Here is a 17,343-nt window from a genome sequence, read left to right on the forward strand (position 1 = left end):
CCACTGCAGGTCATGGAAGAGCTGCTCAACAGGGAATGTGTCCAGTGCCCGCAAAAGGAACAGCACTCATACATGGGCAGACAGGCATCTCCAAGTATTAGAAAAATCATACCCACAGGTGTGGCAGCTAAGAGGCACACTCATGTTAATCAGTTAAGCATACCTGTGCACACTGGGCACCTGGCTCAGGCTAAAGTGAACCAGCTGGGTATGGTGCTTACTATTTCCAGGATATTAGAGCTGACATAGTTCAGCTCACAATTAAAAATGCTAGGCCTGATTTGTTACTCTGTTTTATTGCTACAACACTTGTGTAAATCCTTGATTAAAGCCGGTGTCCAGTGCAAGTGCAGTCATTTAATTTTCTACCAGCTCTACTGTAAGAAGCGCATCCATCACCTCCAGCTCAAGGTTGCGGAACTCCAGCAGCTCGTTCTGGTCTCGCGCATCCTGCAGCTCCTGTTGCAGACGGTTGTTTTCTGCTTCCGTTTTCTCTATCTAACAGAAATATGTAAAATCATGACCTGTGTGACTATTACAAGAATCATAAAGTATTTGGTGAGTAGTAGTTGAGGTAGCATAGGCTGTGCAAAATCTAAACCCTTAAGATGTCTCACAGCATCCAGATAACCCTTCAGAGTGAACATGCAAGCCTTTGGAATGTACCTTGTCTAAAAGCTCTTGGTTCCTCTTAATAAAAAGCTGCTTGTCTTCCACCCAGTGTGAGTCCTGTTGAATGAAGCAGTAGTATTACAGAATAATCAAATTCCATAAGGCTGTGCACATTTATTGAACATTGGAGCCACAATATTCAGGCTTTAACATCCTACAGGAACAAGCTGTCTTTTACAGAACAACATTTTAAGTTTACCAAGGTGTAGCAAGGCTTCTGAACTTGCCAGATCTGCATGTTTACTGACTGGCAACATTACATCTCATGGAAGTTTATACTGAAATTGTGCTTGGTATTTTGTAAGCAGAGTGGGTAAGATACAGAATAGGGGAAAAAACACACAAGAATTACTTACCTGCCCTTTCTGAGCCAAAGTTTTCTCCAGATCTTCAATTTTGGCTTTATACCTCTGGACTTCAGCTTGAAGTTGCTCCTGAGCCTGAAGTCAAACACCACATTAAAAGTAACAAAACCAGCAATGTGACTGGTATTGAAAGGAAACCAAAACCAGCAGAGCCAAGGTTCATGCTGTCAGTTCCACTGAGTGAGCAACCATTAGAAAGATTCTGACTTGGTGATGTTTTGTGCCACCCCTTAGACTGGCACACAGATGACACAAGAGAACAGAGCAGTGGATCTGCCCCAACTCCCCACCCAAGCCTGTTCCACCATTGCATCGGATTGCTCTGGAGCAGCAAAACAGAAGCTCAGGTATTTGGGGTGCTCTGCTCCAAGACCCTCATAAGGGGCAATCCCTAAATTACAAAAAAAGTGCTTAGCAGATAAGAGTGGCAACAGGTAGTGGGAAGAGGCAAATTTAACTGCCAGGGGGTTCTTCAAGAGCTGACTCAACTAAATACTAAAAAAACTGGTATGATCTCACAGCTAACTGCTTTGAGCAAGATTTTTGGGCTGGAGACTGCCTGACGTTCCTTCCAGCCTGAATGATTCTACTGTTTTATTAGAGGGACAATATTTTTAGCCTTGGAAGTTTTACTGTAGCCTGCCTCATATTAAAATTTAAATGTAATTTGCACTTATCTGTTAGAAACATTCAGATGTTCCTAAAGTTGGTGCAATGTATGCCTTTGTGAAAACCCACAGGCCTTCATTTGCCTTTAAAACCCAACTCCCATCACACCTAGGCAAATGATGAGAAAACTCTTGTGATTCTGTGTCAGGCTGCAGAGTTGTCTGCTTTGGCATGCCTGCCTGATTGCAGAGTTTTCAGGTTCAGGTGGAGGACAGCTTCCTGTAAGCCGAGTGATTGTGTCCATTCTTAATGGTCACTCTCTTTCAAAATGTACTCAGTAAATGAGTGAACAGACATTTCTCAGTGTTATGGATGCTGTATGTAGCACCATTCCATTGTATGTCCCTTTGAGGGGTTCCTTGTCCTGACAGCAATGAAATACTGTTACTCACAAACAAATACTGACCCTGGCTTCTCTTTCAGCATCTATGACCCCTCCTGTTTGTTCCTGCAGCAGTGCATACGCTCTCTGCAGGGCCTGGTACTCCTTTGTCAGCTGTCGAAACCGCAGCTCTGACTCTTCTGCTGCTAAACCCTGAAGAATAAGAAGGGACATGTCTAAGCCATGGAGAGTAAAGCACTGTCAAAGCAAAGAAAGCAAAAGTGATTTGTTAAGCACAGTAGTTGCTTTACAGGTCTTGATTCAAATAGTGTTTTGGATCACAGTGAGCTTGCTGTGATCTGAAATTAAAAAATGGGGAGATTATACAGCATTTATTTCACAGTATCAGCTGAGTTGGAAGGGACCTACAAGGATCATTGAGACCAACTCCTGGCCCTGCAAAGCACCATCCCCAAGAGTCACTGAGAGTGCTGTCTAAACACTTCTTGAACTCTGTCAAGCTTGGTGCTGTGACCCCTTCCCTGGGGTCATTCCAATGCCCAGTCACGCTCTGGGTGAAGAACCTTTTTCTAATATCCAACCTAAACCTCCTCTGACACAACTTCAGGCCATTCCCTCAGGCCCTGTCACTGGTCACCACAGAGAAGACATCAGTGTCTGTCTCTCCTCCTCCCCTCATGAGGAAGTTGTAGACTGCAATGAGGTCGCCCCTTAGTCTCTTCTCCAGGCTGAATAGACCAGGTGACCTCAGTTGCTCCTCATACAGCTTCCCCCCAAAGCCCTTCACCATCCTTGTTGCTCTCCTTTGAACACTCTCTAGCAATTTAGTATTTTTCTTATATTGCGGCACCCAAAACTGCACACAATAGTCAAGGTGAGACCACCACAGAGCAGAGCAGAACAACAGACAATCCCCTCCCTTGACTGACTGGCAATGCTGGGCCTGATGCCCCCAGGACATGGGTGGCCCCCCTGGCTGCCAGGCCACTGCTGACTCATATTCAATTTTCTGTCAACCCCTGGGTCTCTTTCCAGGCATTGCTTTCCAGCATCTCATTCTCCAGTCCATCTGTAGATCTAGGGTTGCCCCATCCCAGGTGCAGAATTTGGCACTTTCCCTTGCTGAACTTCATCTGGTTGGTGATGGCCCAGCCCTCTTGATTCATCGAGGTCTCTCTGCAGGGCCTCCCAGCCTTTGATGGAGTAAACAGCTCCTCCCTATTTTGTATCATTGCAGAACGTGCTCAGTATCCCTTCCAGTCCTGTGTCCAAGTAATTTATGATGAAATTAGAGGACACAGGGCTTAAGATGGAGCCCTGCAAAAACCCACTAGTGACAGGTCACCAGTATGATGTCATCCCATTCACTATAACTCGTTGATATGTCTTTAAGCTACAAGAAATGTGATATGTTTCCTTGAAAGAGGAGAGGAAAAAAAACCACCTCAAATTGCAGGGTAGTCATACCAAAGACTCTACAGACTATACTGTGGAAGAAATTCTCAGCATTTTAGTATATGAGTAATCAAAATTAAAGTCAAACTTAAAAAGTATTTATCACTCAGTATGCACTATAAAAACCCAAGTGTTCTTGAGAGCCTGAGCGCTTGTTTTCAAAGTTGTCTCTTAAAAACCTGTAACTTGTCTGTGGAAAGAGTCAGATCTTACCTCATCCAGATCATCATCTGGGGTTGCTGGTGTCCTGTCTGTTCTATATGAGGCCACAGAGGATGTTTCAGAGTCCATAGAATCATCATCATACCCAAAAACCGTATCGACCACATGCCTCTATAGAAGGAAAAGTGTGATTTCTGAACCTTCATGTAAACAGAGGGGGGAGTTGCTAGTTACTTAAAAGATGAGGTGTGAAAAGTGAACAGTGGGCTACCCCTGCAATTACCATCTTCACGCAAACTCAAAGGAAACCCATTGAAGATCAGTTCTTGTGCTGGTGGAGAATAAGTTTGCTGACTAATTTTTCTAAGGGTCTGTCTCAGTCTATTTGGAAAACCTAATGTGAGCAGCAACATGCCAGAGGAAAAGTCTCTGCCCTTGCAGGAAGGCAGGAAAATTGTTTGCAAACCAAGAAGCTCTTCAGAAGACATCTATCAACATGCAAAGTGTAGTGTAGTGTGCAAAGGTTACACCCTAAGGGCTAGAAACACATGTAGAATAGGCAGCCCTCCTTCTTCTCTCACAGACACTGCTGATACTTTTAATGTCCAGGTGCTTCTCCTGCTGATATTGCTGTTGGATCATATGAGTGAAAGCTATGCTAATATAAAACTAACGTGAAGGAACTTTTATTGCATCTTTCCAGGACTACAGTAACTGGCACCCATTATAAACAATTGCTCATGCTCCACAGTTTGGCTGTATGTCTGACACCTCCCTATTGCCAATTTCGTAGCTGAATTAAATTAAATGAAAACTGTGAGATGTGTCCTGTGAAGACACAGATGCTTGACCCTGAAGGCTTGGTTTCAGGGTACCAATTTGAGCATTTAAATACTCGGCTTATGGATAATTCTGAAGACAAACTGATCAATGAGCAATTAAGATGCTCTTCTTCTTAGCAACATCTTTCACTTTGCTGACAGGTTAAAACCTTCCAAACCTGGAGTTTGAATCACAAAAAAAAAACATGTACTGAAGATGTCAATTAACTTTTGCATATATTATAATTTTTGCTCATTGTGTTGTCAAGTGAAAACAGTTGCCATATTCTCCAATGTTATAATCTCTGGTTTAGAAATAAAATTTACTGATGAAAATACTATTTGGTCCTTGCTGTGTCTGCTGTACACCATTTCACAATCCACATAGAAACAATGTGATGACACAGCTAGGATTTACTGGTCTGAAATTCCCAGTGTATAGACAATGCTGTGTGACTTTCAAAGAACATGCCTGACACACTAAGGGATGTCCTTGGAGGACTGAGTGCAACCAAGTAACCCATATTTCCACTTTTTGGAGGTGGGACATAAGTTCTGCAAAGTCATGCTTCACATCTAGCTGATAAAGGAGCTATGCAAACCACTCCTGACTACTCAGCTCTAAAATTGTTGTAAATTGTACCAGCTTTGGACTTAACCTAATTCAGAGTGATACAAAGGTTAGTGAAAGGCATGTGGAACTGAGCAGGAGAGAATGACACAGTATCTCAGGCAGAAATTTCCACCTGAAGAATAGAGATGCACAAGGATTTGGCTTTAGCCCATATGTGCTGTGAAAAATAGATTGCTGAAAAAAAATGGGAAGGTCTCTGATAATACTAATACCTCTCAGCATAACAGACCCTGAGAACATACTTATAGATACCAAATGGAAAGACCATTATTACTACTGAGTGGGGGGGTGGGCATGGGAAGGACAATGAATTGGACAGGAGCCCCATTTTGCTGAAAATAAAATAGCTGCACGCTCTTAACAGAATTTCAAAGTGGATTTTAAAAGCTCTCCCAAAGTAACTAAGGAATTTATAAACCCGATCACTAAAGCAGATGTTATAATCCACAAAGCTCTGTTTAATCAGATTGCTAAAGTGTGTTTTCCTATACAGCCAACTTGAATACTGTAAATAAGAAACAGTTTTTCATCTTACCTTGATTGGTTTTGAGCTCCTTTTATGCTTTCTCCGACGAATGAGTTTCTCCCTGTCCTAGAAAGTAAGATTAACAAGTTACTCTCTCTTCTCTTCTTTAAAGCTGACAGATGGCCAAATACATGGAGGAAATAAATAATAGAAGTTCCAGTGACTCTCTCCATATGTTCAAACAGGAATCTGATTGCAGGTAGAAGGGAGGATTCATATCCAAATCTGTAAGTGTGTCACCTAAAAACCACCTGAAAAACGCCTTTGTGCATTTGCCTTGAGCAGCTGTCAAACAATAGGAGCTGATGGATTACCCTCTAAAATCACTGGGACGCCTGGTGCATGGATTTGGGCACTGTATAAGAGGCTGTCTGCCTTCCATGATGAGGAGATGCTGCCCCTGTCTCGAAGTCATTAAATGATGGGAGTGGCGATCTCACCATTCCTAGCAATGACATCTCGGAAGAGACAACAGCCTGTTTTGGAATCCTTCTCCTTCTCCTCAGTATCATAATGCAAAGTTCACTGACAAAGGAATTGTCAGCATTAAATGACAGAAGAACTGGAAACCTACTGTCTAGCTGTACAAGATTTTCCAGCACATGATATGGCACTGTGGGCCAGCCTCCTGTTAAGGGAACTTTTTAAGCATGACTTAGTTATAATGGTAAAACACCTCCGCACAGTCCTGCCTTGTGAACATGTAGGTACCTTCCCAAGCTCCACAGCTCTTAGTCTGCATTCCTTTCTGGAGCTCAATTCACAATGTTATGGTTGAGTTGTAGGGGCTGATGCTCCACTGACAAATTCAGTAAACTACAGATATGCACACCTACAGCTAAACATCTGCAGATGTTAAAAGCACGTAAGGTATTAATGCTCAGACCTCTAGTTATAAGAAAAAATACTATCAGCGGTAAACTGTACACAGCAATCATTCCTGATTTCCTTGTGCTCTGGACATACCCTTGTTAACTCATCAATTATGTTCTGCTGTTCTATGACCTGAAGCTTTAAAAATTCCGTTTCTTGTTCCTCATTAGCCTGATCCAGGTCATTGAGAGATCTTAATTTCTTTAGAGGAGGATGTGATGTTATTTTTTCTCTCTGTGGTAAAAAGAAAAGATAAAAGAGATAAAATAAGATCCAGCAATTAAAAGACCACCTTTCAGTTAAAAACTAAACATCACCTTTCATTTAAGCTATACAGACCTTTAAATATGCTTCAGCTATACCATTTTTTCATTCATGTCCATCAGCACTTCTTAACAATAAAATAACACAGCATGGCTGAGTTCTTCAACCAGAACAACAAAGCTTTAGCTGTTTAGTTACCATGTGGCAACACACCTCTCCAGCCCTTAAAGGTCACATATCGTAGCCCTTCCTTGGCCATGCATCAAGATGCCACCACGTGTGGCAAACAGAGTTGAACCTGTCCAGTGGGTAGGCAGATAGTATCTACTCTCACGACCTCATGTCCTTACTGATATTCAATGTAGGACTGTACACAGTGAGGCAATGGAGCTGCTTTACTCATGTTAAAGACATGCATCCAGTCACACCAGGAGGAAAGGCAAAAACTGTGATAACAGATCTATTTTAATCACAGCTCAATATCCTGCCTGCTCCTGTGGGAAAGAAGATGGCTAAAACCTGTGAGAACTGCTCTAGCCACCAACAGCTTTCGTGATTTGGGCATCCATAGTGTGAAGAGCAGATGTCAGGGAGCTAACTGAGCGCGTATACACTGTGTCCACAGATATGCACCAGTGGTGCTGCCCACTGATGCCTAATGCATGCAGATTCCCGAGTCCTTTCTCTTTACTGTGGGAGACTTCAAGCGACTGTGATCTGCACTGCCACAGCTGTGGGAGAATGATTCTGACCCATGACACCTGCAATAAGTTTATCTGTCTTCTAGGCACGGGTAAATTGCAGAGTCCTTAAGTCGATTAACTGTGTAACACTAAAGTCTGTTTTCTGTGGGACAGGAAAGTTAATCTGATCACCTCCGCCTAATCAGCAGGAAAGCTGCTCCCATTGCAGGGCACTTGCCTGCTCAGAACAGTGGCTACTACAGGTCAGGGCAAGGTCCATGGACACAAGTCGTCTCAGTCTGCCAGCTTACATCCGGCAACCTAGAACATCCACCTCCTTTTTCATTAATGCCAAAGCCACATCAGTGCGTGTGTCGGAATATAGGGCCTGGAAGCAGACTGATAATCAAGGCAATCCCATCTGAAGGATATACAAACATAACTGTTTTGACCCCACTTCATTTGGCCCTGACATGGGAAACGTATAGCCCTAACTAAATTTAAACACCACCATTCTTCCTTTCTCATATCCACCTACCACGCATATATTTTATGGAAAGATTCTATGTGCTTAGTGCCATACCTTAAATTTACTTTGTCATCATCAGCTCTAAAAGGAACGTGTACATGATGTAAGAACATCATTCCGGCTGAAAACATCTTAACAGCTTCCTTTTTGAGTTCCAGATAAAAAATAGCACAGTAGGACATGCCTCAATGATATAACATTTTCCTCTTTCGTTTTTTTGAAATGATTGACACTCAATATTCTAACTTTGAAAATATAATTAACTGGGATTATACATTCATGTAAATATATTGCCCATGTATGCATAATACACAATGTTATAGTATGTAAATCTGTAATAATACAGACCAAAACATGGCTCTATCTTAGCAATAGTATTACACATTATATATAATGCATATTCTCTATTCATATACATCATGCATTATGCAGATGTGGCCACCAACACACAGATCCCCCAGTAATAATCATTTTGCTCTTCAGTACCAACCATTTCTATATTTTCTTTAGTGACTGCTTTGAGTTTATCCTCCATGCGCTGCAAAGACTGCATAAGTTCATCATTTCTCTTCGTGAGGCACTTGTTCTTTTCCAGAAGAGGTTTACATTGTTTCTCAGCTTCTCGGACACGCTTCAACTGGATTGATAATAGCAATTAATAATTGTCATGAGAGACACATGAATATACTTGTAATTTGCAATCTTGACATCTATTTTGCAATTATGACATAAAGAACATTGAAGCTGGCTAAACTGGTATGAAAGGAGTGCATTAAGATTTCTAGCTCAGGAATAAAAAAACCCATCAAGAGTTCAATTTATCACCCTCATCCTTAAGCAGAGAAGTAGGAATATAAACAGGTTAAATAGCCAGGGTCCTGATTCAACACACAGATATCACCACAGAGTAGACAATCAGATAAAGGGATCAATTCAAAGTTGCCAATTCTTCCTAGACTCAGTACTTCACTATTTTCAACCTGGTCAAATACTGGACTACAGACCTAACAGACATTATTTCATTTACAAGGTAAGTCTCACTGTGTATAAGGTAAGTCACCAAGCACATGTTGTGTGCTCAAAGGAGGGAACAGAAGCATTACACAGAATCCTACAAGCCTTGCTGCCTCAACCTCTGCTGTGATTTTGTATTCACGTAATTTCAATTACGTTTTATTGTTAAATTACTATTTTATTCTAGGATAAAAAGTCCTCCTCAGCCTCCTGAGTGACAGGCCTGTTGGATGGACAAGGCATGTTCATCACCAGCTTTACCCTTGGATCCTCCCCCTCTTTGCCTTTCCCCATGGCTCTCAACCTCCTCTGTCTGCAGTGCAAAAGCTCACATACCAGCTCATTTCGTTCATCAACAAGCAACGTGTTCCGGTCTTCCAGCTTCCGTATGGTGGCATTCAGCTCTGCTATCCTCTTCTGGTTTCTGCGCAAGTCCTGTGCACGGGCAACAATGTCACACAGTTACTGATTCTCTTCAAAATACATGCTTGGGAAAAGAATCCTTAAAAAAACAGTCAACCTAAGCTGTCATCACCAACAAATTACCTTTACGGACTTTCAGAGTACTGAATATGTTAGCAAATATATATATATATATTTAGGAGAAAGCATCTGGTTAGGGGATACTTTAATTGAAAATTTTAAGCTATTAAAAAAATTAAGAGAAAACAACCAAACAGATGATAAATTTTTATGACAGATAAAAAAGCTAAAAGATTCTAATTTTTCTTCCCTTTTCCTATTGCTTCTATTAGCTGAGCCACTGCCTCAGGTGAAAAAGCTAGGACAACCCTTTCTGTATCAATTACATTTACTTTCTTATTTCTCATTTGTATATATGAAAATATGCTTTTAAATATGCATTGGTTGTGTAGACATCTTCTGTTTAGTCACACAATGGGTGACTTGTGTGCTTTGTGAATGACACCCAAGGGCTGTCTGTGGGAAACAGACAAAGAGGAGGATCTCCTAAGGGTCTCACAGATTCTCCACACCCAGCGTTTTCCTTGCCCCTCCCTGCTCATCCTTGTAATTCTATCTGGTTATGAGGATGCATGTTCTAGGTAGTTAGGTTCATCGATGATTCTTTCAAAAGGGCACTGATTATTTAGGATGTGTTATACTTGTGACTAGAACAACTGATGAAAACCAGCAGTACAAAGTTTTGTCCAACTAGCATGCTCTCTGAAGACTCTATGGACATTAACTTGTCTGTAGTGAATGACTGGGAATGTTTTCCTAGGGCCTGAGAAGGTATGTCAGAAAGAAACACACATCCATGCTACTGTTTTGCAGAGACCAGTAAAACCTGCATACAGGGCTGCTGCAGTGCTCCGAACCATCTCCAGCCCTTCCTGGGATCTCTCTCTTGGGACTGCTCATGTTACACTCTGCCTCCTTCACCAAAAAGAGCTGTTCATCCAGAGCTTCCTTTTGCAGCTGCAGCTTCTGCACATAGCCTGTCTGTGTCTCCAGTTCTTTCTCCAATGAAAATATGATCCTGTCTTTAGCCTTGATCTCATCCATCTGAATGAAAGAAACACCAGAACAATATTACCATGTGAAGGCAACACATTTCTCCAATTTGTATTGTGTGATTTACTTAAGAGCAGTGATCACCCCTCAAATCTGCTCTACCATACTGCACCAGGCCTGTAAAACAGCACAGTCTGAGCCATACCCATAATTTGGCACAGGAGCACATTCATTGAGCATTTTGGCAACACAAGAATACACCTCTAGGATGCAGACTGTGAATTTGGGGGGCGGGGGGGGGGGGGGGGGCAGTGGTATCATTCTTGACAGTTTAAATTCCCATTTATTTTACTTAAATTGTAAATTCTCGAATTCCAATTTTCAAGCTCAACTTTCTACCGTTACAAGCAGGTCCAGCTCTCCACACGACAGTGTGTTGTGGTTCTGGGCAGGACAAGGTTAATTTTTGCAATAGCCAGAGGTTATTCTATATCATCTCATGTCATTTTCTGGGGATGGGGGAAGGACTCCCTTCTGGATGAGGGTAGCATGGCTGTGGTCAGGTCACAGGCTCCACGATGAGTATTTTGCACCTAAATTCACTCTCCTCTCTCATGTACATATTTCATTGCTGTTTCCAGCCAAGTGGTCTTACTTCAATTCATGATCTCATCTTTACCTTTTGTACCTCCAATTCTCCTCTCTAGCCCACTGCAGGGAATGGGGGGTGAGCAAGTGTCAGTATGGTTTGGAAAGTCAAAGTGGGAGCACAAATTGGGAAGTTTCTAAACCATGACACAGGGAAACAATGCACCTTTGCTGGTGTGAGCTTCCTTTTGTTCATTTTCCACAAAAATTACTGAAGGTTACACCAAGGCCAACCTAAAAGATTTCTCCTCTCCTGCTATGTTTTATTGTGTTTAGGATACTATAACACAGACTGGAGAAACCAAAAAGCTGCAAGTGCAGATGCAAATGCTCTTTATCTAACCCTTTGCACCTTGCATGTATTAACAAATCAGAGAGCCAGATCCTCATGGATTAGACCAATCACTCTCCTAATTTAAGCTGTTAACTGCCATAACAGTGTTATAGCTGACTCATTGTGATCTATTTATTTCTGACAAATGACAGTGCGAAATCTGTAAAACTTTTTCAAAGTGAGTTGCATTGCAAGAGATCTGTCACGCAGAAAGAGCTGAGACAAAAAATGTAAACTCAGTGCAGCCTAAGAGAACACATGAACTGTTTTGATTACTGACCAGGCGTCGAATATCCCTTTCACTCTCCCATTTGATCTTGGAAATGGCCTCTTGGTGGGACTGATGCTCACTCCGAAGATCGCCTGCCTTGATCTTGTCAGCCTGGATCATATTGTTAAGGGCCTCATCTACCTGCTTTTTGGCAGACTTCAGTTCAGTAATTTCCTGCAGAAGCTTAAGGCGCTCAGAGTCAAACTGTTTCCTGGCCTCTTCACGAGCCTCAATAGTCAGGGCTGTCCGTACTTTATCACTGCTCCCATCCCGCAGTGCGCACAGCGCCGACTTCAGGCGCTGGATTTCACTGTCTCGGACTTTCACCATTCTCGTCATCTCCTGCTCATGCTGTTTGATGAGGTTCTCCCTCACAGCCTGCAGCTCCTTCATTTTCTCTTCATGGAGTTTGGCTTTTAGCTCTGTGATCTGCACGGTCTGCTTGCGTTGCTCCACTTCACGGATACGCTTCGTTTCTTGAGTCTTTTCTCTTTCGAGCTTAGCAACCTACATTAAGATAAAATGAAAGTCATCTGCTGCCAACGTGACATTATCAAAACAAGTCCACCCAGACACATCCATGTCAAATTGAGAAAAAACCCCACTGAGACCCTATACAATCCTCCATATTCCTAAAACGAAATATAGGCCAGCTCCTGAGGTATTCACATAGATTATATTGTCTTTACTCAAACAAAAACCTCTCTCTTCTCCAGGTGTCCTGCCTCACACAATGATGCTACATGTACTTTTAATATTTCCTTCAGAAGTAAGACTCCACGTATATGTGTGCATTTGTGTAAAAGCTTTTTAACCCAGAAGTCAAATTCACCAGAAAATTGGAGGGCTCAGAAAAAGCAAAATTCCTACAACTTTCACATACTGCTCCATTTGAGGGCCAGAGGTTTCTCCAACTTGTAGCTCAGTAAAATGGAGTCTTTTCCAGGGAAGTCATAGGACATCCATAGTAAATGTTTTAAGTTGGGAAAGAATCAGACCACTTTTTTTAGGAAAGAGTTGTGTGGCCTCTGTTGAATTCTGTGCTACTATTTTTTCCACGTGTTTGCCTTCTTCAGCAGACACTTTTATTTAAAACTGAACTGTCACTTACCTTAGATTTCTCCTGATGCAGCTCAATTTGAATGTCTGTTAGCTTAGTCCTGAGGTCCTCATTGGCAGCCTGTAGGGCAACAATCAGTGCCTCAGGCTTTTCGCCCTTGCTCCGTCCTTTTTTTGACATGGTTTTTTTATCAGAGAGTCCACACGTTTATTTCAAATATGGATTGCCATCTTCTTCTGTTCCTTTCAGTGTCAGTTAGGTCAGCAACTACTGCGTGACATTCCTTAAGGTCCTTGACTCAGCTGCTTTGGAAGCCCTGTTAAGAAATAAGACGTACTATTATCTGTCAGCGGATGCTGCATCTGGACAGCTCACATGCTTACAGAACACAACAGAGCACTCCCATCTCCAAAACACTGCAATCTTTGCCTGAAAACCTACAAGGCAGATCCCAGCACAATCATGCTTCTGAACACCAGCCTGCCACACTTTTGGGAATTCCATGCTTGCCCTTTCCTGTTCTCAGAAAGGGGCACCATGCATTGAAGACAGGTGTTCATTTACCATAAAGATTAGTGCTACTGAGAGTGCGAGACTGGAAGGGACAGGTTATTTACTCCAATCCTTGCAGTCTGAGGTAACCACAAACCAGATGCTTTAATCTCAAGAATCTACCAACAATATCATTCTCTTCCCCTTCTCAACCCCTGATCCTCTTCAAGATCCTGTGCCAAACTCAAAGACTCTCCACAACACTGCTACCATCTGTCACAAGAGGAATAGGCAAGTGAAGTCCTCAATCAGCATTCCAGGTCTCTATGGAAGCAGAAAACTACTAACATGCAAGGGCCTGTTTACACTAGAAATTGTCCCCATGGAGTGAGAAATTAATGCCTATGCCTTTTGGAGGATTAAGATCCTAATTTACAAATGAGGCAAGAAATGACAGTATCACACTGTAGTCTAGCAACTGAGGTTTTAACATCTGGTTATGAACAGTAAAAAATAAAATTCTGGACAAACATCATCATTATCCCTGTATTCATTTTAATTTTATAGCATTATTATTCCCATTTGTGGCCCCTAGCTGAAATAATGTTTGGAGATGTGGTATATCAGTTTGGAGATAGGCAAAGTGCTGAAACATTAAGACTGCAAAGAACGGGACAGAGCACATTGTAGTAGTGGTAGTGATGAAATTTCCCAGCAATAATAATTAGTGCTCCAGTGCTAGATTCCAGGTAAGCTTTCCTCCATTATTGTCAAGTTGCACATTAATTTTTTATATTTTATTTGCTTTGGGTACAAAACATAAATAGAATTATCATCTCCCATGTTAAAACAGAAGAGACCTCCAAATATGAAAGACTGTTTAACTCAACAAAAACTTGCACACATCAGTTATAATTTTCTGCTTTCTGAGGGCAAGAACAGACAGAAACCCTAACTCGTACATGTGCTCCTCCCAACATCTTGCTCTCAGACAGTTGGTTCTGCTCAAAGAGTGGCTCCACTGTGAAGAGAATTTACCTATGTGAACAAGCAAAAACTCCGATCTAAACTTGTTTTTCTCTGAGCCCAGAGCCAGCATTTCAGCTCTTGCCAAGACAACAATTAACATGCTAATTTGGAAACCCACTGACCCAACTCTCGATCAGAAAAAGAGAGCTGTGATTCAGGTTAGGTAACTCTAACATGAGGGGATGCTCCAAATCACAACTGCTGATCCAAGCACCCTGGCTCTAGATCCCAATCCTCACTCTAGAACCAGAACTTCAGAATGTGGCAAGCATGATGAGAGTATTATGGGAAACTTTTTCATCCTTGGCAAATTCTCATGACCTTTCTGAGCTTCACCATCTCTGCCAACAATCTGCAACAATTCTGAGAGAGGCATTTTCTACTCCCGCAAAATGGTGAAAATCCCTTGGAACTAGAGGAGCAGTTAAAATGCTTACCTGCTGGAAATTCCAGTAGCCAGACTGGATTCACACTTGTTGATTGATCCGGCCTTAGGCAATACTCTAAGGAAATAGTATTTCAACATAAGCTAAATCCCATTACTGCAACAATGGGAATACACAACTCCCTGTGCCTCCAAAATCTGTCTCATTTGCCTAGTGGGATTTGAATGAATCCTAAATGAAGTCTTTGCTTTGGATTTTATTTACCAGGTTTCATCTATGTTTTGCATTTTTCAGAATAAAATTCAACCCCTAATTACTGCATACCATTCTGTGTGTGTTACGACACATAACAAAATACATAATTAATGAAAACTGTGATTAAAAGCATGAGTTACATTATTTTAGTATTTCATCATAATTCAGCATGTCAACATCAACTCAAAAACTCAGCTCAGACTTGACAAACAGCTCTTCAGGACAAATCCTAACCACCCTCTGATTTTGACTGCACAAAAATCACTGTATTGTAGTTAGATTTCTAATCAATACCATAATAATTTTCAGGAATATTAAAGTACCTTCTGAACTGAGCTCACAATATCCCTTGGATATGAGGCTCTATACAAGGAATACAGGATGAATCTGGTGCTGCTAGGCTGCTCATGCTAAAATTACCATTGGCCCTTGCTCTAAAACATGAACCAAAAAAGCCCTATCCAAGCTGATGACTCCATGGAAACAGTAAAAAGGGTACAGAAGCATTATTGTTACCCGCAGCAAAGCTAAGCAGATTTGTTAAAACAATATTCTAGTATTTTGTGGCTAAAATACCATCTGTCTCTTTCTCACAGTTATTTTCCTAGAAGCTGGCATAACACAATGCACACAGAGAACACTAACAGTGATAAAGAAAATCCTGCCCTATCCTAAAAGCAAGTGAACATTTTTCAGAATCAGTACTTTTTGCCATAAGATGCGAATGCATACTGACTGGAGGCTCTACTTAAGAATGGCAGGATTGTCAGAACAAGGACAAGCGCTAACAACCTGCTCCGCTCACTGCAAGATGGGGGCCTAACAAAACATTTTAGTGGTTTTGTACTTTGCGCATTATTTTATGCAAATGGATCACATTCAACCAACAGACAACATGCACCACCTAGAAGAGAAATACTTCAATTCATGGAGTTCATTGTATCAGCCTCTCCTTGATTCGATTTTAACAACCCAACAAAACCTTGTTTTATTTAATTGAAATGCATATAAACAAGAAAACAACAGAGAGGGAAAGCCCATGTCCCAGATCCTTCTCCTGAAATCCCTTCCTTTTCCTTCTAAAGCTATATGAATGATTACCTCTTGTCTTACAGATACCAGAGGAAGGTATCTTACATTCACTACTAAAAATTGTCAGATATTTAAGTAATTTCTCTACTTAAAGGAATAAGGTTAACTTTGGAAGTTTTTGCCATTTTTACCTCAGGTCTTGATACAGCCACTAAAGACAGACATTGGTTTCAGAACAGATTTTTAAAAAAATCTGTACTCTGGCCTCCCACATTCACTTTTAACAATACAATGATCTCTACAATGAACTGTTTTCTTTTTTTGAATACCTTACTTCCAACTAGATTGCTACCTTCTTGCAGTTTCTTATCAACTTGCAGTTCAATATAGCTTAAAAAATGTATTTTCTTCTCCCACTCTATTGCTATCTATCAATGCCTTAAAGAACCTCATGTACACATTGCTCTAATTTCACGTGTCCTGTATCCCTCTTGCCTTTTTCTTCCATTTTCTGTGAAAAGAGTATGGATGTTCCCATTACCAGGGAAGTTCAGCAAAGTCAAAACTAGCAGTTTATCTCTTCACATTAACTTTCTAGCAGAAATGTAAACACATCTTTTAATTAGTCATTTCTATACATCGTTTAGACTCAAAATAGCTCTAAAAATAAAAACATTACAAGCAATAGTTTTTTCGCATTTGCAAATTGCTGTGAATCTTACCCTTCTATCATATGAGGAAAGATATGTTCCTTTGTCATCCCTACAGGCTGTGAACTCTTTAAGAATGGTCTGAAACAACAGAAATCTTTTCCACCAGTGTCACAGCTCAGCTGAGAAAAAAATACCCGTCATGCTTTGCCTGTTTCCCAACAAAACAATCCAAATTAAAACATACCATATAGTACCATACATGCTGACTTAGGTAGCTCTGCTCATAATGGGAAGAACAGAACTTGACAAATAAACAACTAGAATTAAGTGAAACTCATGTTAAATGTAGCATTATCCTTACACTTTACTATTTAAAAAGTACCCCTGAAAATTTACAGGATGATATTTAACTGAACTCTGCTGCTTTATAAATGAAAGCACCACCTTCCATTTGTATTATGATGACCATGGCAGCAGCACTCTCCTCCCATGTAAGTAGGTGATGAACTGATTTCTGAGCTGGAAAAGGTGTAAGCATGAAACACCACCCACTAGATCCAGCTGAGATGCATGATGTGATAAAGCACAAAAAAAATTAAGACATTTCAATTATAAGGCATTCAGGAGAACGTGCAGTTTTTCATTAAGGCTGAAACCAGAAAAATATTCTATGGTAATTTCAGAGAGATTTGAATAA

General features: G+C 41.1%; 1 protein-coding gene across 2 annotated transcripts in view; it reads right to left on the reverse strand.

The window, feature by feature from the left end:
- Positions 1-17,343, reverse strand: part of JAKMIP2 (janus kinase and microtubule interacting protein 2) — a 38,649-nt gene that overhangs the window by 15,611 nt on the left and 5,695 nt on the right. The window contains exons 2-14 of one of the 2 annotated variants that reach the window (XM_071443694.1): positions 14,758-14,823; positions 12,851-13,115; positions 11,749-12,246; positions 10,328-10,537; positions 9,347-9,445; positions 8,487-8,633; positions 6,614-6,754; positions 5,657-5,713; positions 3,718-3,837; positions 2,113-2,241; positions 1,029-1,112; positions 667-729; positions 400-498 (exon numbers count right to left, since the gene is read on the reverse strand). In XM_071443694.1, the coding sequence (XP_071299795.1) occupies positions 400-498; positions 667-729; positions 1,029-1,112; positions 2,113-2,241; positions 3,718-3,837; positions 5,657-5,713; positions 6,614-6,754; positions 8,487-8,633; positions 9,347-9,445; positions 10,328-10,537; positions 11,749-12,246; positions 12,851-12,979 (1,776 nt within the window). In that variant the 5' untranslated portion in view covers positions 12,980-13,115; positions 14,758-14,823. The remainder of the gene's footprint in view (positions 1-399; positions 499-666; positions 730-1,028; positions 1,113-2,112; positions 2,242-3,717; positions 3,838-5,656; positions 5,714-6,613; positions 6,755-8,486; positions 8,634-9,346; positions 9,446-10,327; positions 10,538-11,748; positions 12,247-12,850; positions 13,116-14,757; positions 14,824-17,343) is intronic. The other variant, XM_071443693.1, reaches the window with a different exon arrangement.

This window comes from Agelaius tricolor, unplaced genomic scaffold (assembly GCF_023055355.1).
Source record: "Agelaius tricolor isolate 1412-34295 unplaced genomic scaffold, bAgeTri1.0.p SCAF_18, whole genome shotgun sequence".
In the NCBI taxonomy this organism is placed as follows: Eukaryota; Metazoa; Chordata; class Aves; order Passeriformes; family Icteridae; genus Agelaius; species Agelaius tricolor.